The 27,765-nt window shown below is 32.7% G+C and overlaps 1 protein-coding gene across 1 annotated transcript; it reads right to left on the bottom strand.

Annotated features, from left to right (window-relative positions):
- Positions 1-728: 728 nt before the first annotated feature.
- LOC126887459 (venom carboxylesterase-6-like) lies at positions 729-27,348 on the bottom strand. The gene is made up of 10 exons (XM_050655001.1): positions 27,138-27,348; positions 11,668-11,816; positions 8,948-9,047; positions 8,403-8,597; positions 6,791-6,976; positions 4,807-5,163; positions 4,348-4,529; positions 3,151-3,292; positions 2,650-2,776; positions 729-948 (listed from the first exon to the last, which is right to left on the bottom strand). Exons 1-10 carry the CDS (start codon positions 27,187-27,189, stop codon positions 765-767), a joined length of 1,674 nt encoding a protein of 557 aa, XP_050510958.1. The 5' UTR covers positions 27,190-27,348; the 3' UTR covers positions 729-764.
- Between the last annotated feature and the right edge of the window lie 417 nt (positions 27,349-27,765).

Genomic DNA, 27,765 nt, shown 5'->3' on the forward strand with positions numbered 1-27,765 from the left:
GGGTACTGAAATTTACCTTTAAGAGGGTTGCTGTGATTGCGCGCAACGGAAGGATTAAGGCAGGTAAACAAAACGGTATATTGTGATTGCGCGCAGCGGTCAAATACCTCCTGGGGTACTCTACACTCTAATACCCGAAAGTTAGGTTTAGACCGAAGGGTTAGGTCTTCCTGCTTTGAAAATTGTACTGTATAATATATAATATATATAATATATTAATTTTTTAATTGATTAATCAATATTATAATAGGGATCCTCGTCTAATAAAGATTTCATAGATATACCTATTATATATATAAAATAAAGAAATATCCAGAATAGAATTTGTTAAAACTATATGTTATAAGGCATGTTCAAATTAAATGTCTACATTTATTTAATACAATAAATATTAATTATAAAAGAAACACTATTTATTTTTTTTATCACAACTATTTCAATGTAGTATTCACTTGTTATTATCTTAATTTTTTAAAATTAGCAAAATTTCCGTTCAAAACCAATTAGAAGTAAATAAAACTTCCGTTTACTATAATTTACGACTTTGCGCGCAATCACAGCATACCTTTTTAAAGACGTGCGCGCAATTGCACCATTGGCTTAGACACCCTGTTGAGAACCCTGACCGCTGCGCGCAATTGCAGTCTGCCCATCGTGACATTTACGTTTCCACTGGTTTAGTGCTTTTGCACTAAATATTTTGCATGTCGAAATAAAACCAATCAAAATTGGATTTCTAATTTATTCTAAAAAAATATTTACATTTAACGCAGTTCAGGATATAATTTCTCATTTTCTTTGATAGGTAAACTATCCCAAAATTCCATAGCTCCAATATGCTCCATTTTCGTCATGGATATTTTATCTGGAGATTCGATTTCCAAAGCATTTATTTCATTACTTTCGGCATCCACCGGCAACCATTCAACGTTGTTGATAGAAGGTTTGCTAAAATCAGAACAAACAAAAAATTAAAAGACTAGAAAGAATTAAAAGATATAGGATGACGGATAATCAGTCGGTTAAGAAGGCAGCCTAGATTAAAAGTATTAAAATTATTATATTATACAATGCGAGTATATTTTCTTCTTCTTCTAATGGCGCTACAACTCTTGTCAGTCTTCGCCTGTTGCCATTCTGCCCCGTTTAATACTTTCCTTCGCCACTGCCTGATTTTCATGGTTTTAAGATCCCCCTGTTCGTCGTTTATCCATCTCTTACGGGGCCTTCCTCTTGTTCTATATCCTTGGGGCTTCCATCTCTGGATTATTTTCACAGCTCGATTATCTGGCATTCTTTCTAAGTGACCAAGCCACTTTAATCTTTGAGACATTACAAATCTAACAATATCTGCGCTCTGCATTAGTTCATCCAGCTCGTGGTTCATTTTAATTCTCCACGAACCATCCATCGCCGCAATGTGTTGGTCCAAATATTTTCCTTAGTATTTTGCGCTTAAATATTCTCAGTTGATTTTCATCAGTGGTTGAGAGGGTCTACGTTTCACATCCATATGTGACCACTGGCCTTATTACTACGTTATTTCGTTGTTTAATAAACGGTTTTTAAAATATAATTTAGCTTTTTGAAATTTCCTAAATAACTTTATTTTTATGAAAAAAAAAATAAAGTCGGTACGGCCCTGACTCTTTATCTTTGTATCCGTCTTCCACGTGCCAGTATTATATGCATCTATGCATCATGCATCTCATTCCAACTTTCTCAAATCATTACAGATGAAGCTTGCCTCACGACCATCCTTGTCTAGCATACTACCATTTCTTAAAATGGGACAATGACGACAGTAAAAACGGCAACATTTGAAAAATGTGCCATTGATTCTGGGAACGAAATTCATCTACCCTGGAGGCCTGCCTCAGACATGTGTTTTTTTAGTTATGAAGTTACTTGACCGTGCTTCCTTTATTTGCTATGGACGCTCTGTTTAGTACTTAACTTTCTCTCTTTTGTTATGTAAAATTTGAAGTTTTCGATATGGAATTGGAATTTAAAATAACTCTATACACTGAGGCTGAAAGTATTTGAGTCAATCGCATTCACGGGAAAACTTTTAATCGACAGCAAATATTTCTTGAGGATTTTTTGTCCGGAATTTTTTGTGGGGATATTTTGTCTAAAAAATTTGTGGAGATTATTTGTCCGGGATTTTTTGTAAGGATTTTTGTCCGGGGATTATTTGTCCGGGTATTTTTTGTGGGAATTTTTGTTATGGGGAATATTTATCCGGGCATTATTTGTCTTGGGATTTTTTGTCCAGGGATAATTTGTGGGGATTTTTTGTCCGGGATTATTTGTCCTAGCTTCGTCCTAGCGTTATGACGTCACAAAATCGGCCTTCCGGCCATTAAAGAGAAGCTAACCATCATAATAAAGTTCCTCAGGTGTAGTGTGCCTCACCTCCTTCTACTATCACGAGCCGCCCCAGCTTAATACTCTTTTGTTGCGGCTTATTATGGCAACATCATCCGCATATGCGGATATTTGCATAGATTTGTACTTATTAATACAGCCGTTTATATCCAATTTTCTAACAACAGCTTCTAAAGTTAGATTAAAAAGTATTGTTGATAAGGCATCACCGCAAGTACCACAATGCGAGTATATACAATAAAAAATTATTTACTTTACCCAGTTTTGGCATAGTCTGCTAAAAATTTTGTGAAATGTTTCATGAGTTTTTCATCTTGTGGGTCTAAAACTGGTCCTACAGTTATAACTTTAAACATTAAACCTCCGTCCTCACCATGGGCAACGCCTAAAAAATACATATTTGTTATACGTATTATATTTAATTGTTATTTTTTCAATAAAAAATCACTTTCACAATAAAAAAAAAAGACATTCTTACACTAGTGGTACGTAAGAAAGTATGTATTTAGTGTTTAAGAGTGAAAAGACATAGCACATATCTTATGAAAAATATAATGTCATTCAAATTCAATATTTACATGAATAGATTCGTCTCGAAATCACAATAATTTCGTATCATTGCGACAACTCAGAATTTTGGTTAATAACGGCGTAAATTGATACAACTTTATTTATATTCAAATGGAAATAACTCATAGTTTTCATAAAATGCTTTTATCGACTTTTAAGTTTAACTATATTATTTACCTTGTACCTTACCTCGTTTCATTCCGATGATGGGTAGAATTGGATCTGCCGTGACGTACTTGTCGAAGTAATAATAGACAGGACTTTTAGAAGTATTTGATTGCAATCTAAGTGATGTTTCGGCACCATTGAAGAACATTCTGTCGCTAAATAACTAAAGATAAAATTCTAAAAAAACTGAATAGAGATACTTTAAATAAATCTACAGGGATAATATGACTAATGAACGTAATTCTTCTAAATATAAACTACAGAACCGCTATAGCTTAAATATGCTTACATACGAATTGTGCTTATAGACGAGGAGTGCGGCAAGGATGTATTTTATCACCTCTACTTTTTAATATATACTCCAAATTGATTTCCAATGAAGTATTAGATGAAGATTGAGGCATTAAAATCAACAAAATTAATGTCAATGCGCAGACGACACGGTACTGATTGCCTCCAATGAAGAAGACTTGCAACGACTTATAAACAGCGTGACCGAAGCATTTGATGAATATGAGCTAAAACTTAATACTTCTAGGACAAAACTTATGGTTGTCAGCAAATCGGAGTTACAACCAATAAATACCAGACCGTATGGAATAACGTTAGAAAGAGACCACAATATTACCTAATTGGGCGCCAACGTTAACGATAACTCGGATATGAGCAAAGAAAGAAGAATACGCATTGAAAAAGCCATAGCCGCCTTATAAATTAATGAATTCTTATTAATATGGATATTACGTTAAACCTTATAATTATATTAATACGCTGCTATTATACATATTCTCCACATGTATGGCATGGGAGCTTTGAGATGTGGATCTATCGATAAATATAAATAGTTTTACATATAATGGAAAAGAAAAGAGCACAGAAATAACAAAAACGATAAAAATTCGAAAGTTACAATATTTCGATCATGTAATGAGACATCCACAGAGGTATAACTTTCTATAAGTACCTCAAAACACAGGGCAAGATCACCGGAAGAAGTACCTAGCCCAGGCCGAAGCAGAACAGCTTGGTTTCGAAATCTCCAGTGGTATCAAGAGACCTCACTAATCTGTTTAAAGCTGTAAACAAAGTATTATTGTCAGCATAATCGCCAACATTCGATAATCGGACAGGGTATTGATAGAAAAAGTGATCAATAGATATTATCATTGTCAATCTTGTAAAAACAAAATAAAAAATTAAATTAAAATAAATACTTACCCTAACCATAGAATATGGATTATTTTCTGTAACTGCTTTGTTACCGTAATAGTACTTTCTTGTTGCTTTCGCTACTTTAACTTTATCATATTCATTGACTGTGTCATACAAATCTAACATATAAATTATTACATCATTCCAGTTTTCTTCAAAAACGGACATAACGTGATTCATCACAAAAACTAAAATACAGGTAAATTACTTATCATCTATGTCTCATGTAGATGTTGATAATTAGGCAAGTAGTGAGGTGTAACTTTTAGATTCCCCCGTGTCTTTTTTTATTCATCATTCGTTTGGATTGCAAGTTACAGAAACTACAAATAGACGTAACCAGAAACTTCGTCCCATTAGAGGTTTCATTTCTCCGGAAATAATAATTGTACTTAAGGAACCGACCAGGCATACAGGTAAAAGTATAGACAGTAGGCATGATTAATAAAAAATTATTGTACTTACATCCTGTAGGAAAAATTCCTTCGTCTTTAACATTTGAAGTTATCCACGGTACATCATTAATTTTCCCTTCTTTAATTAATTTGTAGGGATGGTCAGCTAAAAATGGATTTTCTCCTTTTTCTATTACAGGTCCAAAAACTACCAGTGGAATAGCGTCTAAATAAAGAAATAGTTTTGTCATGGCTGTCATCAGATCTATGGAATCAACTTTTCTTAGACAATCCACCATCTCCTCGGTGGAATCACTGGTACAATTTAGATGGCCGGCAGCTTGGTTTGCTTTTTTTAGTGGATATTCCACGATAGACCAAGGAGCGAAAGCAGTACCACTCTGAGAGAATCCTCTGTGGAATAAACCTAAAATGTAATATGATTAACAAACAAATTAACTACATGATGTGTTTAAGACTAAGGGTGGTATGGTTTGAAAATTTTGAAATTTTCGATAATTTTTATAATTTTAAATGAAAGTCCATAATTGGATATGGTAATTGAGTCAATACTCGCAATCTTTAGTTTGTATTTTTATTAGTTGTTACATAATCGTGGGGCAACCGGTTTCGAGTCTTACAATATATGACTCATCATCAGGCCCAGTACAAAAAAGGTCTTCTCAATACAAACTACAAGCTAAAAAACACAAAACGAGAGACATGTACACATATATATACAAAACATAAAAACAACTTTGTCTTGGTTTTAATCACACACCATGAAGCCAAGCAACTGTGTAGTATTGAACTCAACCTTCCATAGTATGTAAAGATGAGACTTATTGTCATTGGGAGCGACCAATCTGATGAAAATTGCTTGGTATATAATTTTAATATATATACTACCATCATTCCTCAACTAGTTAAGGGATGATGGAGTTCTGACAAGATAGTATGCGATCAAAAGACATAATATAAAGTTATTAGTAATTAGTATGTACTTACATAACAGCCATTGAAACTGTTCCACAGCTAAAGATGTACATGCAGTCACCAGCTCCCATAAGGATAGTTGATCGATCAAACAACCTTTAGTCTCTTATATTGTAAGTTCCACATTGAACACAACTTACAATATAAGAGACTAAAGGTTGTTTGATCGATCAACTATCCTTATGGGAGCTGGTGACTGCATGTACATCTTTAGCTGTGGAACAGTTTCAATGGCTGTTATGTAAGTACATACTAATTACTAATAACTTTATATTATGTCTTTTGATCGCATACTATCTTGTCAGAACTCCATCATCCCTTAACTAGTTGAGGAATGATGGTAGTATATATATTAAAATTATATACCAAGCAATTTTCATCAGATTGGTCGCTCCCAATGACAATAAGTCTCATCTTTACATACTATGGAAGGTTGAGTTCAATACTACACAGTTGCTTGGCTTCATGGTGTGTGATTAAAACCAAGACAAAGTTGTTTTTATGTTTTGTATATATATGTGTACATGTCTCTCGTTTTGTGTTTTTTAGCTTGTAGTTTGTATTGAGAAGACCTTTTTTGTACTGGGCCTGATGATGAGTCATATATTGTAAGACTCGAAACCGGTTGCCCCACGATTATGTAACAACTAATAAAAATACAAACTAAAGATTGCGAGTATTGACTCAATTACCATATCCAATTGTATAATGGACTCGCATTGGCAACCCTTTCATCATTTGAAAGTCCATAACTTCAGAAATACTCTCTGAAAATTTCAGATTGACCGAAGGAAATTACCGGAAATGCAGCATGTTGAATATCCCTACTTTCGACTCGCTTTCCAGCAGCTTCACGCTTTGAGCATATTGCGAACCGTTTAACAGATGTTTCCCTTCCCTTTTGCAAATTACTCAGCGATTCAAAAACATATTGCGGTGTGCATTACTTTACGATTTTACAGACAAAAATAAATTGAAAATAAAAGTCAAAATTTGCCTACCTTAACGAGAGGCACCCTTTCTAATGTATATGTGTTAAATTATTAAACAAAATTTACCTTTCGATAAAGGAGAAAAATAGTGAAGGTGAACACTAGATCCTCCTGCAGAAAGTCCCGTAATTGTAATGGAATCTGGATTTCCTCCAAAATATTTGATATTATCCTTTATCCATTTTAGCGCCAAAACTTGATCTTTTAAGCCATTGTTACCGGATACTACATTATCTTCAGTACTAAGAAATCCTAAAAAGAAGAAGGACTATTAAATTCATTATAAAGAAAATAATAAAAAATTGAAATTAGATTTTTTATTATTTAAGAATAAAGATGAGCAAATATTCACAAAAAATTAGTCAGATTTATAGATTTATCAGGTGTGTGATTTTTAAGTTTCTTCTTGGCTGTAGGAATTTTGTAGATTTCGTATTTTGGTAGCTCGGAAAAGGAATGCAGAGGATCTGTTGAACCATTCTCTCAGGTTTCTAAGCCATGAGTACTTCTTCGACCTGGTCCGCTTCGTTTTTCTACCTTGCCTTGTATTATTAAACTAAGTATATTATATATCCCTGGGTAGAGCATAATATAGCCTCAATATTCAAGTTTGCTATTTTTAACTATTCTGACGACTTCCGTAGCTTTCCCCATCCGATGCAAAATAACGGATGTTCATTACGAACTCTATCCACCTAACTTATTCGTAGGATTCTCCGTTACATCCAAATTTCAAAGGCTTCCAGATTCTTGAGAACCTTCGACACCATACAAAAGAGTAGAAAACACGTAACATCTCACTAATCTAATTTTCCGACTTGAAGTACATAATATTGTTTCCACATAACAGTTTCTTCATATTAAAGAATGCAGCTCTGACCTACTCTACGTATTCTAATTTCTTGGCTCATATCCCAGTTCTCATTTAGATTACACACAAGGTAGGTGGTACTGTTAGTTCTCTCCAGTTGTTCAGCATAAGCTATTAACATTTCTGGTTGTAGTGGCGTTTTACTGACAACCATCACATTTGTCTTTGAGGTGTTTAACTCACCATATTGTTGTGAATCCATATTCATCACAAGTTGTGGTAATCCTACTAATCAGATGTTGAAGTTGTTCGTAATTGCTTGCACACGTGTCATTCGCGTATCTCAAATTATTAATATTGACGCTATTCACTTTGATACCACATTAAACATTACACACAGCTTTATTGAAGACGAACTCAGAATAGATGTTAAATATTACTGAGGACAGAATGCAGCCCTGCCCTACTCCTCTTCGTATTTGATACGCTTCAGAAGTGTCCCGGCCAATCCTGATGTTTGCACGTTGATGCCAGTGAATATTTTTAATAATGCGTAAGTATTTATCATCAATACTTACTTGCTGAAGTAGGCAATCATTTCAGTATATTTTACTCGATCAAAGGCCTTCTCACAGTCAATAAAACACATATAAACTGATGTCCGACATCTCCGCATCTCTGTACTAAAATCTGAATACTAAATATTGCTTCTCTGGTTCCAATGTTTTTGTGGAACCCAAACTATGTATCACCAACTTATTCTCCTTTTTTTGGTACATCCTACAGTGCAAAATTCCTAAAGAGATATCCTAAATGCTAATAATTTTAATGATTCAGCTAAAATCATAAGTGTCTTTAAAAACTTACCTAGAATTGACAAACGGTAATTAAAGGTGACGTATATTACATCCTGGTCCATTATGAAATCTGGTTTGGACATATACTCAGGAGCACCAAATTGATAAGCGCCACCATGGATGTGAACAACAACTTCCAGGTTTTCATCTCCTTTAATTTTAGTAAGTGGCACATAAACGTATAAGTATAAACAATCTTCCGATCCTGAAAATAGTGCAATAAAAATGTTATTTATATTTAGGTACCATCTAATTATTGCAGAAAACCTTAATTTTAAGCTTATTGCAAAGTAATTTATATTTGAGTGGAGTGGTTAGGTTTCCGGCCCAGGTAGAAAATAATAAATGTTAATCTATTGTCCTTTTAATCATTAAACCTGCTATTCAGTATGTTTACCTCTCGAAACTTAAGGACCCCATTCAAATACAAATGACTTTGTAATAGGATTAAGATTTTCTGGTTTTCGGTTTTCTGCAATAATTTTATGGCAAGTATACCATAGCCGTATCTCAATTTATTATGGAGAATAAATTAAAAACTCAATGGTTAGTTACCTAAAAACCCTTTTAATCCTGGTATAGGCATATATCCTAAACATGTATATGTCGTGTTTCCTATTAATTGCCCTGTCCATTTTTCAGCAGGCTCAGGTTCCTTAAATAGTGATAACAGAAATGTTATATATTTTAATTTATATCTATATTATTGTTTAAACCTAAATTAATCTCCTCTGTGGCTCAGTGGTAAGAGAGCCTACCTTTGGGTCCAAGGGTTGTGTGTTCAAATCCCAGCTCGGTAGAAAATTTTTCAAATAATTTCGGTCATTGTCAAATACAATTATTATCTAAATCCCTAGACAATAACTTCTAGAGTATTATGATTTGTAATTAAAACTAAGGATCGACAAGAATTCTTGTCTTGACAACAACTTCTTGTCTTATCTATATTTTAATTATTATCATTGTTTTAATCTAAATTAATCTCCTCTGTGGCTCAGTGTTAAGAGAGCCTACCTTTGGGTCCAAGGGTTGTGAGTTCGAATGCCAGCTCGGTAGAAAATTTTTCAAATAATTTCTATCATTGTCAAATACAATTATTATCTAAATCCCTAGACAATGACTTTTAGAGTATTATGATTTGTAATTAAAACTAGGTGTCGACAAGAATTCTTGTCTTGACAACAACTTCTTGTCTTGTCTTGAGAAAAAATCAAGAAATTTTAGAAAATATTGTCTTGACGTTTTCTTGACATCATATACCTTGTCTTGACTCAAGAAATTTCAAGATCTTGAAATTTTTGATTACCCGGTCCGGTGATTCCCCGGCGACCTTTTTATTGCCTTGCGTGCTAACACGGCCTCCACTGATACTGAGGGGAGTCCTCGATCTGCATTTGTTTCCTTGACAAACGGCAGATTTGATTTGTAGTTGCATGCTTAAAATAAGCATTTTGTATGTTTAACACATATTATATTCTTAACTTAGCTGTCCAGGATTTCATAAAAATGATTGAACCAAATCATAACAGTGTCGACATCGAAAAGGATTTTGATTATTTGGATAAGATCGAAGTAGAAAATGATATAAATGATTACTGCTTTAGATTTGAACTCTCCTTTAATAAGTCATATTAAACATTTTGTCAAAAATGTCAAAAACTCAGTGCAAATGCAACTTAAACTTAAGTGCTTGCGAGGCCATAAATTGTAAGATGACTAAATGACTATGCCAAAATTAGATGTGCCTAAAAAGTGGCATTCAACTTTTGAGATGCCAACGTGGTGTTTAAGTGTAAAAAATGTTTTAACTCTATATTGGGACAACATCCAAAATCTAAATAATTGCAAAATATTAGATGAAGAATGGGTTCTGATCAGTAAACTTTGTCAGTGTCTGAGAAGCTTTAAAACACTTTCTTCAATACTCGACAGGGAAAAATATTGCACACTCACATTGGTGGTAATTGGAATAAACTTTCTTTTAGATAAAGTGGAAATATTGGACTCATGAACTTGATAATAAAATTGATAGAGACGTTACTGCATTCAAGCTGCGAGAGATAAAATACTAAAAAACTATAATAAAACTAATTGTATATTATACTGTATAGTTCTTATTTTGGATTCTCGGCACAAAGTAGAGACATTTTCCTCTTCATCTTGGGGAAAGCTTCTACAATCAGAGGCAGTACAAAAATTTGAAGAAATAGTTAAAGCTAACTACTGTAATAAATCCCAGAATGATTTACAGAATCCAATACCAGAGCCAACACTTAGTCTGAAAAAAGAATATAACGAACTTGATTTATATATTATTTAGAAAACTGATAATGTTAACTTACAATGTTTGAAGTACGAAATTTAAAAATACATAAATGGGCCTATTAGCTCAGAAGATTCTGAGAATATAAGTACTTGATTGGTGGAGAACACACGAAAATATCTACCCGTCATTATCGGAAATGGCCAAGGATTTTCTGGAAACGCCAGCAACATCGTACCTGCGGTTATACTATTTTCAAGCGCACCTTTAACAAGAACAAAGCCAAGAAATCGGCTGGGCGTTGACTCCATGAGAAGTGTTATCTGCCTTAATTCATGGCTTATCAATTCCGATTTCAAAAAGTTACTTTTGTCACAGTATATAGAGGTTCCACAGTAAAATCACTCCTCTGTCGGCGCTTTGATCTCAGGAAGTAATACCGCAGTACGCAATTGGTAATTCACCAGTGGTGGATGCGGGTTTTCCCTGTTAAAAGCCGTACGTTTCTATGCGAATAGCAATGCGAGAGTGGGGCAAAAGCGACTGCCAACATTGCGCGGTCGCCGTGCGCGACTACAGATTTTACTTCCAATTTTTCGGAGAGTGGTTCTACTGTCTCTCTTTATACTGTGCTTTTGTTATTTAAAATAAAATGTAGTTTGCAATTTTATTTTCAACAGGATTAGGTAAGTATCATTAATTATTATTTTTAATTTAAATTTTTGTAAATCTATTTAGCAAAAAAAAGTGTTCAATAAATTAAAATATGTTATGTTATGTCAAAATATTGTTATCTTTTTCACACATAAATACGTTTTAAAGTTTTCATTATTAGTCAAGATATTTCAAGATTTCTTGTTTTCTTGACAAGAAATCTTGGTATTGACATAAAATTTCTTGTCTTGTCTTGAAATCTAAAATTACTTCTTGTTGATCTTGTCTTGAAATCAAGACAAGATCTTGAAATTTTCAAGAAGTTGGCGACCCCTAATTAAAACATGTAGGTACTTACAGCAAATCTTAAATTACCGATAGGTGGTTTTGCATATGGAATTCCTTCAAAAGCTAAGAACTGTCTTCCTCCAAACGATCTTTTATAATATCCTCGTACAGTGCCTTTTGGTGTTTTGACACGATTTTCATCGCCATTCACATGATAAACTAAAAATTTATATAATAATTATTATTAGCAAGTGAAAACTAAATTAATATGTAATTAATGTTCATAAAAGGTATAAATCATTAGAAATGATTAGAAATATTCTATCATAAAGAAAACCCGTTTAAATAAAGCTGTATTATTATTTTATCTACTGTACTAACATTTTGTAACATTATGACATTAACCTTGAATTCTTATGATACAATTAAAAAATTAAAATCCAACTTTGAATAATTATTTTTATAGTTATTTTTATATAGCCCAGTAAATGAACCTCGGTCGTCATTTTGTTTTATATTATGTCCGGCAAATCTCCAACTAAATTTTGCAACTTCTTGTCTAACATCCCTAACTTTTCTTTTCTCCCTTTAACCACTCGTTTCTCTTTTTATCCATTAGTCTTAGTACCCTTTCAGACTAAGATGCTGGTGTCTGACACCGGTCTCCGGTACCGGTGTTCAATTGCAGCAAATCATTGTTGAGTCTATAAAATCAGCCAGATATTCAAAGTGGCTCGTCTGTAGTTTTTTATTTAAAACAATTGTTGCCTGTGGCGAACACCGGTGTCTGACACCAGTGTCTTAGTCTGAAAGGGTACTTATGTGCAACATTTGTCTATCCATTGCTCTTTTGACTTTTGTTTTTACGATTTTGTCCATGTGTGCTTTTGTAAACGTCCACGTTTGGGAACTATAAGTGCCGTTTCAGACTAAGACACTGGTGCCTGCCACCGTGCAGCAAAGCATTGTTTTAAATGAACGACTAACAGACTAGCCACTTTTGAGTGCCTAGCTGATTTTTAGATAGATAGATAGACATTTATTGTTTTTAAAAACTACAGTTTTATAACAATGAGTTTAGTAAGTACATAATATAACTAACAACTAGTCTAGAACATAAGTAACTATTAACAAATTTAAATAAAAGTTAATCGCTATCAGTAACTGAAATGGAGAACTTGGTTTTTTTAATAAACACCAATGAAGGAGAAACTGAAGCTTATTCATTAAAACAAAAGATCTAAGTTTTATGATATTCCAAATATAAATTGAAATTGCTTTCACAGATATTATAGTTAGATTGTTAAGACAACCAATAAAGTAGGTGCAATTATTAAGGGGGGCCATATTAACTGGTTTCATCGAACTGTAAATGGGACATTCAAACAGTAAATGTTCAAGAGTTTCCAACTTGTTTGTGTTACAAATAGTACAGATTTCAGATAGTCGTATATGATTATACCATTATAGGTAAATTTTAACACATGGCATGGCGATTAGGTGTTCGAAGTTGCGCCATGGCACGAATGTATTTTATGGGAATTTGAAATTCCAGATATTTCTGTACTGAGGTATCTACGGATAAATGTTTGTAAATAGTTGAGAATGCTGACATGGAAACTGCTTGAATGTCTTCTTGATGAAGCATATCCATATACTTTTTAACATGCTTTTCTTGTTTTTTAATAGCCAATTAGAGATGTTTTCATCCCAAGAAAATTCATAATCTAATATTTGAAAATATTGCTTAAGCTGTGAGACTCAGTTGTATCTGTTCGTATTTATTTAATTATTTGCTAAAGAAATTTTAAGCTGACGCAGAAAACAAATAAGAGGAAGTCTTAAATCATGAATTTCCGATAGCTTGATGAGCAAATTTAAAGTAAGCTATTTTAAAGTCTGTCTAGCTGATTTTAGTGGCAGACACCGGTGTCAGACACCAGTGTCTTGGTGTGAAAGGGTACTAAGTGAGAACAGGGAGTACGCATTGATTGTATACCTTGGTCTTAAGATGTTGTGGATATCTTTTGTTTTTAAGGATGTAGTTAAGTTTTCCAAATGCCTCCCATGCCAGTCTAACTCGTCTTTTGATCTCTGCTCTTTGGTTTTCCTTGCTAAGTTTTAAATTTTGACCCAGATATAAATAATCGTGAACTTGTTCTATTTATTTTCTTTGTTCTATTTAATCGTGAACTTTTGCATCATACTGTATAAATAAAGTATAAATAGTTACTATTTATTTTCGCACGCTGCTATTATATAACATTTAGATATTCAAATAATGTTGTTTACACTTACAACAAAACGCAAAATACCTTCGATCATTGGTCTTGACCTTTGTAGATAAATTGATATTAATTTGTAAAAAAACTAGTTTACGAATATATTTTTTCTTAATTCAGTTTTCGTACCTACTTGCATTTAAAAATTACCTAATACGAATAATGATTAATGATATGAATTTTTTACAAAAGTTTTTTTTATCTACAGTTAATAAGTTCCTTATGTAATACATACTTCTATCTATTTACATAGTACCAATTTATTAAGAACCAAGGTTTTTCATGTTTTTTTATGAACGCGGCGTGTTTTGTTTTTGACATTTTGACGTTTCGATTTCTACTCAAAAATTTTTCTCAAATTAAAATTACAGTTTTATTTATTTTGTTATTTTATTTATTTACAAATAGTCTAAGATCCGAATATAGGTCGATCTTTACCCATCTGCTTGCCAGATGAAACATTGTTTTTATTAAATTGCATACATAGACAACCATTTCTAGCATGGGTTGTCTATCAAAATCCTGTCATAGCTATCCTTAAGGGGGGACCGGAGGGGTTGAAATCAATAGTTCAAACACAATATTTTTTAAAGTGTGGTAGAATTATTTTATTTTTAAAATAAATAGGCATATTCAGTACAATTCATAAATCATTCAAGAAAAATTTCAGAGAAAAATATTGAAAGAAGCCAACAGTGACAAATTTTTGGCAACATCAAAATTTAATGAATTTTGCGGTGGACATCAGACCTCATCATTGGATCATAGTTAACAAAAAATTCAAAAGGATTTTATTAACTTATGAGCTTTTCGAGGCAACGCTGTCCAGTTGCTTTAGTTTTATCGACTTTTGACTTTTTGATATCTCAGAAGTCAAAACAACGATTTTTTTTTGCAAAAAGGGTGAAAATCAACATATTTATTATTGTTAAAGAAAAATAAACATAAAACAAAAATATCTCGACAGCGTTACCTCAAGGAACGTCTAAAAAAATATATACAAAATTCCAGGTGGGTCGGTCAAGTAGTTTTTGAGTTACAATTTCTACAGCCTTTAAAAAAAGCAGTTTGGAGGAAAAAACGTTTAAAGTATTGTCAACTTTTATTTTCAATTTCATTTTTGTCTGTCAAATCGTAAAATGATACACACCGGAATATCTTTTTGAATCGCGGAGTAATTTACAAAAGAATTGTTCGCCACGTTTCAGAACCTGCTTCAAAGCGAGTCGAAGGTAGGGATATTCAACACTATCTCCCTACCTCCCTACCTTCGACTCGCTTTGCAGCAAGTTTGCGCCAGCACGCTTGAGCGTAGTGAGAAACGGTCAACAGCTGTTGTCATTTTTGTTTGTATCTAAATTAATCCGCGATTCAAAAACATATTCCGGTGTGCATCACTTTACGATTTGATAGACAAAAAAAAATTTAAAATAAAAGTTGACAATACTTTAAACGCGTTTTTCTCATAGCTGCTTTTTTCAAAGACTGTAGATATTGTAACTCAATACTTGACCAACCCATCTGAAATTTTGTATAGGTATATTTTCTTTAGACATTGCTTGAGGTAACGCTGTCGAGATATTTCTTGTTATATGCTTATTTTTTGTTAAACAATAACAAATATATTGATTTTCACCCTTTTTGCAAAAAAAATTCGTTGTTTTGATTTCTGACTGATATCAAAAAGTCAAAATTCAATAAAACTAAAAAAAACTCAACAGCGTTACCTCTAAAAACTCATAAGCTAATAAAATCTTTTTGAATTTTTTGTTTGGCATGATCCAATGATGAGTTCTGAGTTCTGATGTTCACCGCAGAATTCGTTATTTTTGAGGTGTTTTTAAAAATTTGCCATTGTTGGCTTATTTTTCAATATTTTTCCTTGAATTTTTTCTTGAATAATCTATGAATTGTGCTGAATATGCCTATTTAATTTAAAAATAATTCTACCACTTCAAATCTACCACTACTTTCAAAAAAAATGTGCTTGAAATATTGATTTCAACCCCTACGCCGCCCTTAAAGATAGCTATGACACCCATGCTAGAAATATTTGTGTATGTATGTATGAAATTTAATAAAACAATGTGTTTCATCCGGCAAGCAGATGGGTACAGATCGACCTATATTCGGATCCCGTACTATTGTGTACTATAAAAAACTTCAAAATTCAAAAATTCGACAAAATAACAGCAAAAAATTCAACAAACTGACAGCCACAAAAGTAAACAAACCAAAACGTCAGAAATTGTACTTAAAATATGTGACAACATCCCCAATCGTCTTTTTTTTGTACCTATCTCTATTCAATATATTGAATCTAGATCGTTCATAAAAATAACATGTGTTTTTACTTAATAACAGGCGGTAGCTGGTTTGTCATTAGTTTCATGCGTGGAAGAGAATGATGCTAGATAAAAAGTATGTGCTTTATCTCGCCAGGTATTAATGACGCACGGGTAAAGACTCGTGTACTCAAGTTGTATCTGTGTCGTCCTTTCCTATTTTTCGTGCGATTGGGTCCCATTTTAGTATCATGTTTGGATCCTCCTCCTTTCCATTCCCATCACGAGCCCCATGTGCCATTTTCAAGTGACTGTGTTTTTTTTTCAGAAATAAATTATAATTCTGGCTTCCCTGTTTACTTTTTTAACTTCTTAATAAAACGACCACATTTCTTTTTTCTGAAATCTTTCCTGTGTTTCTTGTATTATCTTTTCGTTATAATTTATTTTCTTTCGTCACGTGCCCTTCTTATTGAACTCTGGTTCATACCATCATTATTATTTGTTAGTACCAATTGTCTTAATCTTTTCCTTGCATCTGCTATTTCACGGTATTCTTCATCAAACCAATTCTTCCCTGCTTTTATTTGCCTTTTTGGTGGAATAATTTTATTATTTGCTGTAGTTATTTTAAAATGGCTGTACAGAAGCTTTATCAATATTTAGAAGGGCTTGTTATACATATTAACAGACATTCCCATGACAAAAAAAAGAATGTGTGTGTACTTTGTACGCACGTAAGAAGTTATACTTCTATTCTTTTTCTCATGATCATCTTTCAGTGCGTCACAGTTTTTCTATTTCTCTCTAACGCATTAAATTGTATGTGACAGAAAAAAAGGCACGTCTGTGAATAGTTTGGTAATTATTCTAGTTCGGTGATTATTCTAGTTGTCGATAGATGGCGCCATAATCAAAAAAGAATTATTTATTAAATAAAATAATAATATTATCAATATAATCTGTACAATTTATAAGACTATACAAATGAAAGAAAATACCATTTTATAAATGCAATAGACACAATTGATTTGGTTTTATTCCAAATTGAAAATAAAATTTGACAACTGTCAGATTTAACAGCGGCGGCCGGCCAGGTGAAGTAGGTGAAGGTGATCTTCACCAAAAAATATAATCAAATTGAGACAAAAAAAAAAATAAAAAAATATAAGTAGCATTATTATATCTAAATCCTGAAATTAATTACAAACCTATTTTTTTTAATTACTCCAAAAATTAAAAATGAATTTTAATATGTAATTCAAAAAGAATTTCAATATGTAATCCAAAAATTAAAACTGTAGGTCCTTGACGGTCAGATACTGGCCTGTGTCATTTGACCTCTATGACTCGAGCAGAGTTAGATGAAGACGAAGTTGAAATTTCGGTTCTCGGCTGCACAAGCGTCAACGGTTGTCATGGCAACGTGACGTCATCATATCGGCACTGGTAGTACCCAAATTAGCAAGTGCAGATGAATTTAAAAATAACTCCGCCGTATTCACCTAGTAAAATTTTAGTTGGATGCGTGCTATGATGGGCAGTATTCGTTTTTTTTTTCGGAATATGGAAGACCGAAAATCAGTTCAGCTGTCTAAAGGCTTTTTATGAGATTTAAATGATTTTGAGTTTACATTTTTAGCAGTTTTTATCGACATTTTTCATATTATAACAGATATTTTATATGACTTTCTTAAAAAAAAACGTACTTGATAAAAAGGACTCGTCAATTAATACGTGATAAAAGAAGCGAATAATTTTTTAATTCTGTTTTTGACAAAGCAAGCAGAATGACCGTTATTAATACTTTGAAAAGATCTATAGGTGTGATGAAGGTATGAGTACGAATGCAAATTCTACCCAATTTTTTTATTTAATATATATGTATATTTTAATGGAAATGGATGTACATTTTCAGGATTGTGATGAATTAAAATTCTTTGTGAATTGTGATTGTGATGAATAAGCTTAGCAGATACAACAAAGTTTGGGTCATACAGTTTGATCATTCCTTCCGACGCTTTTCAAAATTTATTTTGAGTTTTTGGCAAATATTTACTAAAATTCAAAAACTTAAAAGAGAGCTCTGCCTTTTTTATGCTGACGGAAATTAAAAAAATGGTAATTTGCAAAAAATGGTTATAAAATTACAACCAATTAAAGACATTGTTACAGAAGCCTATAATTTGTTTTGTTTAATTCTGACAATTCCATCGAATACCGTATCTGTAGAAAGAGAAGTTTTTCATGCTTAAAAAGGCTAAAAACTTTTAGTTTGACTGTTATCGCACTCATAGAGAACTATTATATAAACTTATGCACAAGCATCCTTTCTACGAAGATATCATTGATAGATTTGCTTCCATAAACGATCAAAGACTCGACTTGATTTATAAAAATTAATTGAGTCAGTTTTATTAATCTATCTAATACATACTGCTTTTTTGTTTAAGTAGCTCTTCATCCTCGTCTCTAATATAAGTGCCATAAAAAAGTTTTCAAGTTGTTAGGGCCCTAAACTCTAAACATTTTTTAAAGAATTTTTAATGAGATTTGGGCGCGTCATAGGTATAAGTATACCGAAATTTCTTTTGGGTCCGGTAGACTTTCCTCATCTTCACCACTTTTTTAGGCCACGAGCCGCCGCTGAGATTTAACTAAAATGTCACGTTAGAATAAATGTCATAAATGTGTAAATCACGGACTTACCTTTTTTTCTATAATTTGTGACGCACTGAAAAATGTTCATGAAAAGGAGAATATTATATTATTTCAACGATATAAATATACTTGATAATTTATTTGTATTTTATTTAATTGTTAAACTGACTTTCTTACCTACCACTTTGAAAAAATTTTTATTAAAACAATACCAAAAATTAAAAAAAAAGAATAATGAATCGTCCGGGATTTGAACCTGGGACCTCTCGATCTCTGGTCCAATGCTCTGCCAACCAAGCTATCAAGCTCCGTCTACGTGACGTCACGGATATAATTACACATCACGGTGACAAATAGATCAAGTGACGTATAAAAATGTTATAATAGATATTTTATTGTCTTACTCCCGAGGATGACAAATCCAAAGACACAAAAATTATAATAAATAATACATTTACTAAAAACACTAATGTATTCTTTTAATGACTTATTTGCGCTGATACATACAGAACTTGAAATATTAGCAACGAACTACATACTGTCTGTGTGCGCATGCGCCCAGAATTATAAAATTTCACTCTCGATCCTAAAGAAGTATAACTTCAATAATTTCGAGATATAGGTATGTAGGTTTTGTTTAAAGACGATCGTAATAAAAGTCCGTTTGATGTTTAATAGTTTTAATTAATAAAATAGATGTCTAAATTATTGTTACTATTAAATTATCGAAATATAAAAGTACTTGTGTAATTGCGACCAAAAATCTTACATGTTCTTACTCTTACAAAAGGGAAATGTATTTATAAATAATTTGCGTCTAATCAATATAATACCCGTCTAAGTATTATCCCTTATTATTATCCCTCAACCTAAGAACATAGGTCCGTCGCGTTTATGGTGTTATCATCGACTAAATGTATTCGTTCCCACACAACCAAAATTCCTTTACTGCTAATCTTCCCTTTTTCATGGTTTAATTCGCTTTCGCGGGAACTAGCCTATTAGTAATAAAAATTGGGTCAAAGGGCTCTACTTTGTTATTTTTATGTCTTAAAAATAAACAGAAACTGCTCACTTAAACTACCACTCGATTAGATACGCCCACCCATCTGTGCATTTTAGAGCCTCGCCGACAACCGCTCGTTTCGTGTTTGTAAATACGAATAATTAAAGAAATATTATATACAAGGTATCTTAAAAATTAACATAAAATATTTACAATCCTACAGGTATGTAATTGAATATCATTAAGCAAATTAATATCAGTAGACAATGGGAACAACGAACAAACAATAAACAAATTTTAAATCAAAAACTGCATAATAAAGCCCTAAAACAAGTCTTTTCACCACCATAGACAAACCAAGTACCTTCTGCTCAATTAAGCAAAACTTAATGCTTGATACAGAAAAGATATTAATTAAAAATACAGAAAAGATATTAATTAAAATAGCCAAACACTTAAAAAAACCGGAAGGAATACCACCAGCTTTGAGAACAAACAACAACTTAAGCAAGTGTATCGTCGGCCTCATATGAAAAGTGCCCAAGTCCCAAAATAAGCAAAAATGAGATTTTTGCGCCATCTGATTAATATTTATGGTATGCATGCATAGCAAGACAAAAAAGTTCAAAAAAAGTCAATAGACGTCGCTAGAACCACAAAAAAGAATTCTACCTAACTCCACGGCGTTGGGTGAATCACATGAAACTTGCCAAAGTCCATCATTGTCATTGAGGTTAGATGTACTTTTGCTGCGCTGCTGTGTTATATCTTCAAGAGAAGTATTATAAGCTAACATATCTTCATGGAAATAGTGTAAACTTATTGAACTTAAGTTCAATTTGATTATATTATTACAGTTTTTGTGTTAACTACATTTAAGTAGTGTTATTATCCTTAAAACCCCACATTTGTTTTTCTTGTGGGACTTAAGCATTTTTCACAGTTTATTTTTGGCGACTTTTTATGGAGTAACGCATATTTCTTCATGATTTTGGTTATTAAATGTGCCTAACTCCAAAATTGTTCCTTATTTCGAAAATGAAAGTTGCCTAACTTCATTTTTAGTAATAATATTTTAAAAATAGATCTATCTTTATGAAAAGGCTGACGGACACTATTCTAAGTAACTGTGTCAAATAAGATAAAGTTTTGAGTCAAAATCATTCTTTAAATCAGTTTTTTTCGTCTCCTGTAAAATTTGTTAATTTGGACTTATGCACTTTTCATATGAGGCCGACGATATTAAGAACAACAGGAGATAAAAGAAAAAGCAGTTACACAGTGGGGCATACAAGCTTATAGGTGATGACTGCCCAAAAACTTCCATCGGTCAAACAGGTATGACCTTTATCAAACGTGTAACAGAACACAAAGGAGCTTTAAAAAAAACAAAAATCGGGTCTACATACGCACTTCACCTTCTAGATCATGATCATTATTTTAATGACCAATTTCAAATTTTCCATAGCGTGCAGAGATTAAACGCATGGCCAGGAATTTATTATGACATAAATGGTAACATTTATGGTAACAGAGAGGCATCTAGGGGATACCGTTTTTCCCATTTTGCGATACCTTAATAAGCGACTTCCTAGGCCATGGACTGGACGAAGAAGTTTTATTTAATGCCCAGGAAGATTACCCGATTTAACTCCCCTGGACTTCTTCCTGTGGGGTTATTTAAAAGCAAGATTTGGAATACCATTCCTTATTCATTACAAAATTAAGAGGAAAAATAGTGTTGTTCTGAAGCTATTTTCTTGTGGCATTTTTGTGATTAAATAGTTTTGATGGGAAATAAGCCACAATTTTACTAAAAAAAATGATTTTATTAACGTTTGGACATCCAAATCGGATGCCGTTGTCAAAATACAAAAAACATTAATGAATTAAACAAAAATATTGTTGCTTAGTAAAAAATTCTTCTAATAATTTATTTAATCTGACTCATTTATATTGGCAATTCAGACATAATAAATATTATACATTTTAAAGTAGAAGACTTTAAAATTATATTGCCAATATTTATGAGTTGCGTTCCTGGGACGACTTTACTGAAAGATAGTTCATTCGATTACATGAAATCAATCCCAACTCAAGAATATCCGTCGCAAAAAAAATATAGTATGTGATCTGTCTTTAAAAAGACAACCAAATGCAACGATGACAGTAAAATTCTCGCGTTAGAGATTCCATAGTAAATCACGAGGGAAAACCAGGAAAAAAACTCGTGATACTATCCCGACATCATGAGTATTAGGTCTTACTTTTGTTTACTCTCAAAACTAATACCAAATTCTGCCTTAATATGTACATGTTATTTTAAATTATAAATAATATTAATAATACATAGATATATAAATAATACCAAAATATAAAATATGTACTAATTCGATATGTTATTGACTTACTGATCGTGGTATTTTCATTCTATTGACTTCCTCTTTTAGTATGGTAACCACATCCTACTGCATTCTACCAAGGAATTTGCGACACAATTGGTTTCATTTAGCGTAATTATTATATATATATATATATATATATATATATATATATATATATATATATATATATATATATATATATATATATACAATATATATATATATATATATATATATATATATATATATATATATATATATATATATATATATATATATACAGTATGTCCCTGTAAGTTGTATCCATATGGAAAACTTTTTTATTATTAATTTTACGAAAAAAAGGTATTCTTCATAAAAAGCTCTGCATGGTCCAAAACCTAAGATTCCACCATCAGATATAAAATTTTATGAATGTTATACGAGGTATGTCAAAAAATTTGAATTTCACTCAAGAGTAAAGTAGCTTTATTTTTCACAATATTGAAAATTGCTATTATGAAAAGTTGTTTGGAATTAAAAATTATATTCTAATATGAATTTACATCCTTCTAATTGAAAAAAACAATTTTTTTGAAAAATTACATTATTTTCAGTTATTTCAATTCAGATAACTCTTTTATTATTAATTTTACGAAAAAAAGTGATTCTTAATAAAAAGTTCGGGATAGTCTAAAACCTAAAATACAACCATCTTATATAAAATTTTATCAATTTTATACGAGGTATGTCAAAAAAGATAAATTTAGATCAAAAGTAAAGTACCTTTATAGTTCAGAATATTTCAATTAGAAGGATGTAATTACATACTGAAACATAGTTTTTAATTCTAAATAACTTTTCATAATAACAATTTTCGGTATTGTGAAAAATAAACGTATTTTACTCTTGAGCGAAATTCATATTTTTGACATACCTCGTATAAAATTGATAAAATTTGACATATGATGGTTGTATTTTAGGGTTTAGACCATGGAGAACTTTTCATTAGGAATAACTTTTTTTCGTAAAATTAATAATAAAAGAGTTATCTGAATTGAAATAACTGAAAATAATGTTAGTTATCCATAATTTAAAAAAAAATAATTTTTCAATTAGAAGGATGTAATTGCATACTAGAACGCCAGACCTACGCAATACTAGAACTCCAAACGCAATAAAAACTTATACTGAAATGATGGCATCTCCTGAGGTAAAATGTTCCGGAAGTAAAATGAGCCTCCGTTCGGATCTCCGGGTGAGGATTATCTCAGGGGGAACACCATTACAGGTTAGAAAAATTAGGATAGGGTCTTGGAATCTTGGTAGTCTTACAGGTAAGAGTCTGGAGTTAGTGGATGCGCTCAAACGAAGAAGAGTTCAAATTGCTTGTATTCAAGAAACTAGGTGGAAAGGACAAAGGGCGAAAGAACTAGGTGAAGGATACAAATTGTGGTATGTAGGGAGTAGTAACACTAGAAATGGAGTTGGTATAATTGCTGATAGTGAAATGAAAGATAACGTAGTAGAAGTTGTAAGAACGAGTGATAGAATGATGTCAGTGAAATTTGTAATTGATAAAGAGGTATTGAATGTTGTGTGTGTGTATGCTCCCCAAACAGGTCTGGGTGAGAATGAAAGAAGAGCTTTCTATGATCAATTAGGAGACGTACTGAGTGATATTCCAGCAGAGGAGAAAGTTATAATAGGAGGTGATTTCAATGCACATGTGGGCCAAACCAAGACAGGATATGAAACAATACATGGGGGATTAGGCTTTGGAAATAGAAATGAAGCTGGAGATGACATGCTTGAATTAGCAACAGCATTGGATATGGCGATTGTTAACACATTCTTTAAAAAGAGAGAAACTCAACTTATTACCTACAAAAGTGGACAACATCAATCCCAAATAGACTACTTCATGATAAGGAAAGAAGACATACGTGAATGTAAGGACTGCAAGGTAATAGTGAGTGAGACAGTAAGCCAACAACATAAGCTGCTTCTTCTGGACATCGAAGTAAAAAGCGAAACTAAACAAAAATATCGGAGAGGACCACAAAAAATCAAGTGGTGGCTGCTGAAAGATGAGAAAGAAGGTCTATTCAGGAGAAGAATAGTAGAAAAAATATGTTGGAACATGAAAGGAAGCCCTAATACAATTTGGAGAAAAATGGCCAGTAGTATTAGAGAGACTGCTATTGAAATACTTGGGAAAACGTCAGGAAAAAAGTTTGAGGATAAAGAGACTTGGTGGTGGTCAAACGAAGTACAAGGAAAAATAAAAGAGAAGAGAATATTATATAAAAAGTGGCAAGAAACCAGATCCGACATAGATCTTCAAAACTATATGGTGGCGAAAAAGGAAGCGAAAGTAGCAGTAGCAAAAGCCAAAGCAGAAGCGTATTCAAACCTATACGATCAACTTGATACCAGGGAAGGCGAAACGAAGATATATAAAATAGCCAAACAGAGAGCAAAGAAAGCAAAAGATTTTAATCAGATTAGATGTATCCGAGATGAAAATAATAAAATACTAGTTCACGAAAGGGAAGTCAAAAAGAGATGGAGAAAGTACTTTGACAGCTTATTAAATGAAGAATTTGACAGACAGCCTGTAGAGTCAACGGAGACAGTAGCAGCAATGGCCACCAAAATAACCAACGAGGAAGTGGCTCAAGCGCTTCAAAAAATAAAGAAAGGAAAAGCGGTAGGACCAGATGATATTCCTGGGGAAGTATGGAGAGCATTGGGAGAGACAGGAACAAGGGGGCTAGCAGGTCTATTTAATAGAATTATGGAAGTCGGACAAATGCCAGACGAATGGAGAAGCAGTTTACTGGTACCTGTTTACAAAAACAAGGGAGATATACAACAATGTACAAACTACAGGGCTATAAAACTGCTTAGCCACACCATGAAAATATGGGAAAGAGTAATTGACAGACGGATACGTGAAGAGACCGAAATATCCGAGAATCAATTTGGCTTTATGCAGGGTAGATCAACAACAGATGCAATTTTCATTATAAGGCAATTGATGGAAAAATACAGGAGTAAAGAAACAAACGCTCATATGGTATTCATTGATCTTGAGAAAGCATATGATAGAGTTCCTCGAGAGATTCTGTGGTGGGCACTCAATAAGAAAGGAGTCCCTGGTGAATATGTAAAGATTGTGAGGGATATGTATGAGGGAGTAACGACTAGTGTTAGGACAGGTGTGGGAGAGACTGATAAATTTCATGTGAAAGTAGGATTGCACCAAGGTTCTGTGCTTAGTCCGTATTTATTCTCATTAGTTGTGGACCAGATAACAACGAAACTACAGGGTAACATTCCATGGTGCTTAATGTATGCTGATGATGTCGTGTTAGTAGGAAATAGTGAAAGAGACCTAGAACAAAAACTGGAACAGTGGAGACAAGCTCTGGAGGAAAAAGGTTTAAAACTTAGTAGGACAAAAACAGAGTATTTGGAATGTTCATTTAAAGATGGAGCTACTACAAATAAAATGGTATCTTTGGATGGTGAAATGATTGTGAAAAGCAATAGTTTTAAGTACCTAGGATCGGTATTACAGAGTAATGGAGAAATAGATGGAGATGCATGCAGTAGAATTAGGGCTGGATGGATGAAGTGGAAAGAAGCGAGTGGTGTGTTGTGTGACAGAAAAATTCCAATGAAGCTGAAGGGAAAATTCTATAAAACAGCCATAAGACCGGCTATGATGTACGGAACTGAATGTTGGGCAGTGAAAAAGAAAGAGGAACAACGAATGCATGTGGCGGAAATGAGAATGCTTAGATGGATGAGTGGAGTGACAAAGAAGGATAAAATTAGAAATGAGTATATTAGGGGAAGTCTAGGTGTGGCACCAATTGATGCCAAAATGAGAGAGCATAGGTTAAGATGGTTTGGTCATGTTCAACGTCGAGACGTTAATCACCCAATACGAAGAATAGCTGAAGTGCAGATTCCTGGAAGGAGTAGGAGAGGAAGACCAAAGAAGACCTGGGGGGAGGCGATAAGGCAGGACATGTTGGTAAAGGGGATTAACATTGATATGACCCAAGACAGAATTGTGTGGAGAAATGCAATTAGGGAAGCCGACCCCGCATAGGGATAAGGCAAAGAGAATGATGATGATGATGATGAACACATTTTTTAATTCCAAACAACTTATCATAATAGCAAATTTCAATATTGTGAGAAATAAAGCTACTTTACTCTTGAGTGAAATTCAAACTTTTTGACATACCTCGTATAATATTCAAAAAATTTGATATTTGATAGCTAAATCTTAGGTTTTGGACCATGCAGAGCTTTTTATGAAGAATAACTTTTTTTCGTAAAACTAATAATAAAAAAGTTTTCCATATGGATACAACTTACAGGGACATACTGTATATATATATCCAGGAACGCAACTATTAAATATTGGCAATATGATTTTAAAGACATCTACTTTAAAATGTATAATATATTATGTCTGAATTGCCGATATAAATGAGTCAGATTAAATAAATTATTAGAAAAAATTTTTACTAAGCAAAAATATTTTTGTTTAATTCGGAATAGTGCATGAATATAGTCTACATTCATGCACTGCATTAAAATAAGACGACTGCGTTGGATAGGACATGTAGAAAGAATGGAAGAAACTGAAATACTAAACAAATAAGCAAACAAGTGCTAGTAGGAAAAATAACAAAAAAACTTAAGCTCAGATACATAGAACAAGTAGAAAATAATATAAAAACTTGAAAAATAAAAAGAATTGGAGAAAAAAGCACGAAACAGGGCAGAATGGAGAAGAATCCTGGAACAGGGCAAGAATCAAAAAGGGTTGTTGAGCCAGTATGATGACATTGAAGAGGCAAAAGAAAAGTTGCACGAAAAAACTAATTTAAAATAATATTGATTGTATAAGTACTTACCTAAGTATATGCAATACAAAATGGGCACTAAGTTCACAATTTTCAACATCATGTCACTATTTATCACAAATAAATTGTAGGTACCTACTCGTAGTTTTTGGGCAGTTGACGATACTTCTAAGGACGATACTTCCTTAGAAGTATTTTAATCACAACGTTTATATATTATTATACTCACTAAAAAGCAGCGACGCAGTGAAGCAGAACTGTCATTCATCAAAGTCCGAATATAATAAGATGGCCAACGAATGTATAATAATACACCTGAGGATTATTATTATCAATCTTAAACAAGTATCCATTAATCTCATCAAAATTTCATTACCTTTATTTCCGCTACGTTACTGTATAATTTGGGGTTTCTTCAATTTTATTCATTCATTTTTAATAGTAGGTACGTTGATAGTATGTACCTACAACCTTAGGTATATAGAATGTTTCAGCAAAAGGTAACACCGCTTCTAGGATAGGTAAAAAATTGAAAAATAATTGGGGTTTGCTTAGTAAAAAATTTTTGTAACGCCATCCCTTTTTACGATTTTGCATATTTTTTAAGATTTTGCCGAAACCACTGACAACACCTGGGTTTTAAGAGGTAGTTATTGTGCATTTTTTGACATACAACCTC

The sequence above is a fragment of the Diabrotica virgifera genome, chromosome 6 (genome assembly GCF_917563875.1).
Source record: "Diabrotica virgifera virgifera chromosome 6, PGI_DIABVI_V3a".
NCBI classification, from domain to species: Eukaryota; Metazoa; Arthropoda; class Insecta; order Coleoptera; family Chrysomelidae; genus Diabrotica; species Diabrotica virgifera.